Here is a 2,399-nt window from a genome sequence, read left to right as displayed (position 1 = left end):
AATGTCCTTTCATGGGTTTTTGTGACAACGGCTTTGGTTGTATTGTGACTAGGGGGGTGCAGGATTCTAACCGCAGTGCACCACCAGCCAGATAGAGAAAAGTCATTGATGTCCATTTCCATTTCTTTACCTTTGAAATGAGACATCCAATGATAGGACTCTTCATTGCTCCTTAACTTCTTTTATTCACAGTTCTCTTATTCTTAATCCAGAGCAGTAGAGGCGAGCCTGCGGCGTGCGTGCCACAGCCAGCTCTTTTGCTAATATTGAAAGCTCTAGAAGGTCTGCCATCACTTGTCTAGAGCTGTTAGGTCTTTCCATAGGTAAACGTTTCTACTGTAGGGGGAAACCACTTATTTCTAAGTCTTGACACTAAATCTATATTCTTGGGGTGAGGAGAGAGAGGGAAGGGGGTGAAAAAAGAATTCAGATGTGCTACATACACGCACCAGCTCCCCATGACGAATGTCATCGTTACATACTGCAAACATAAACTAATAAAAATTGTAATTTCTTTTTAAATTAAGAATTCTAAATTGTTAAATTGCTTCCTAATTCTCTACTATGAACTTGGGTTTCAAATTCATCCATGCATGTATGCAGTTCTTCTCACTGAATTTTGGGGTCCCATAGATTTTCCAGGTTCTTGGTGACCTGAACAAAGATACTTGTAAAAGTATCCACGATTTACACTCTCTCAAGGTAGAGGCCGAGCGCACATTGCTAGGCTTGCGGTTGAGTCTATTGCCTCCGCTGTCCTCACCTAAGGAGGATAGCATCCCGCAGCCCTCTCCTTTCGGATACTAACCCACGACTGCTGCAGCGGAGACTGCTGTGAGAGGCTGCAGAAGGCGGGCTATCCTTGGCACGTTCATCTCTTGGCCAGCTTGAGGTCTGGGCTGCCTCCTGCCTCCACTGCCAAGACCCAAGATGTTCTTCAGTAGGTGTTTTCCAAAGGTGGCCCCGGAAGAAGTAACATTACAGCCAATGGATTCACAGTATTATCAAAGATACGCCAGGCCACCAATACCAACAGTAATTTGAGAAAAATGGAGGGATTCGGTGAATCAAAAGACGGGTCTCTCCCAACCAATCCCTCCCCACCCTCACCTCCCAAAGGCACAAACAGGAAACAACGTACGTACGTGACGCATTCCCAGATCCTTCAGCCAACTGAATATCAGCTACTTCTGTGACTGGGTCCAGGTTAAGGATCTCCCAAGACAGACTTCATTAGGTCCACATTCAAGTAGACTGCCGGGGTTTCTTGAGCCCCCTATACCACTGGAAGGTGCCAGGGCCTTAGGACTTGGGTGTATTACAACAGCAAGAGGGCCAGCACCAGGAAAAGACCCACTGGACCTCTCTGCTTCTCTGTATCACCAAATGTAATAACCTTCTCAACAGAGTAGAGTAAGCCAAGTTCCTCTGTGCAACACCATCACCAGCTGATAAAGCCCAAGAAGAAAATATAATTTATTTGGCCTAGCGCTCTATCTTTTCTTGAGAAGCCAAGTTTTGGAGGAGCTGTTCTGAAATCTGCACTGTTAGTAAGTGCCTGATGACATTATAGGCTGGATTGGTCCGTGAGTTCAGAGACTTGTGATTGAGTGAAAGACAGACATTGAAATCTTGAAGAATTGCAAGCCAAAGTCAAACCCCCTTTAAATAATGTTTGCTCAACTGAGAAGTTGCTAAACCAAACCTGTAATAGGACTGGCTATTTGGGCATCTGTCTGTCTCTCGGTGTTACATTGCTCTCTGTAACGTCTTTCTAAGTCCAGATGTTCTCAGACAATTCACAGTGTCCTGATTGTGGACAGCAGTGGTTTTCTAGTTTAGAACAAGGCCACTGGTTGTACCAAAGTAAACCCGTTGAAAGTGAATATTGCCAAGTCTTTTTAGACCATATTAATAAAGCGGATTATTGCTCTGAATGTTATCCTCATAATCCTGCTAATAGAAGTCTTGTTCTTCTTTCTTTCCCACTCAAGTGGACTCTCCAAAATCTCACTGGGTGGACCTTTGAAAAAGCTTCCCATCCTTTTCTTCTGGGTCCTCCACTGCTTAGAAAAAGGATACATGACTTCAGAGTAGCTGGCTTTAGCCCTGCATTGCAGTTAATCTTGACCAGAACAGATAAAACCTTAAACAAAGAAAAACTTGGCCAAAACAAGTAACTTCCATAATGGTCAAAATCATGGAGATTCTAGGGAGTTTGTGCTAGAAGCCTAAGGAAGATGAAAAAATAACAACTTCTCTTTTTTCTTCTCTTTTCTTGTTTGTGGTGCTGGGGATCAAGCCTGGGGCCACATACCTGCTAGTAGACAAGTACTCTACCACCAAGCTATGATCCCAGCCTTTATTTCTAAATCCAACCCAGATGGTCACTATTTTGG

At 43.9% G+C, this 2,399-nt stretch overlaps 1 protein-coding gene across 1 annotated transcript; it reads left to right on the top strand.

Moving 5' to 3' along the window:
• The first annotated feature begins 1,784 nt into the window (after positions 1 to 1,784).
• LOC104851437 (torsin-1A-interacting protein 2-like) lies at positions 1,785 to 2,180 on the top strand. Its single transcript, XM_010608605.1, has one exon. It carries the CDS (start codon positions 1,785 to 1,787, stop codon positions 2,178 to 2,180), a length of 396 nt encoding a protein of 131 aa, XP_010606907.1.
• The last annotated feature ends 219 nt before the right edge of the window (positions 2,181 to 2,399 follow it).

The sequence above is a fragment of the Fukomys damarensis genome, unplaced genomic scaffold (assembly GCF_012274545.1).
Source record: "Fukomys damarensis isolate Sample0158 unplaced genomic scaffold, DMR_v1.0_HiC HiC_scaffold_24, whole genome shotgun sequence".
Taxonomy (NCBI): Eukaryota; Metazoa; Chordata; class Mammalia; order Rodentia; family Bathyergidae; genus Fukomys; species Fukomys damarensis.
Note: the sequence above shows the minus strand (reverse complement) of the source record. Positions and strands in the feature narration are given on the sequence as shown.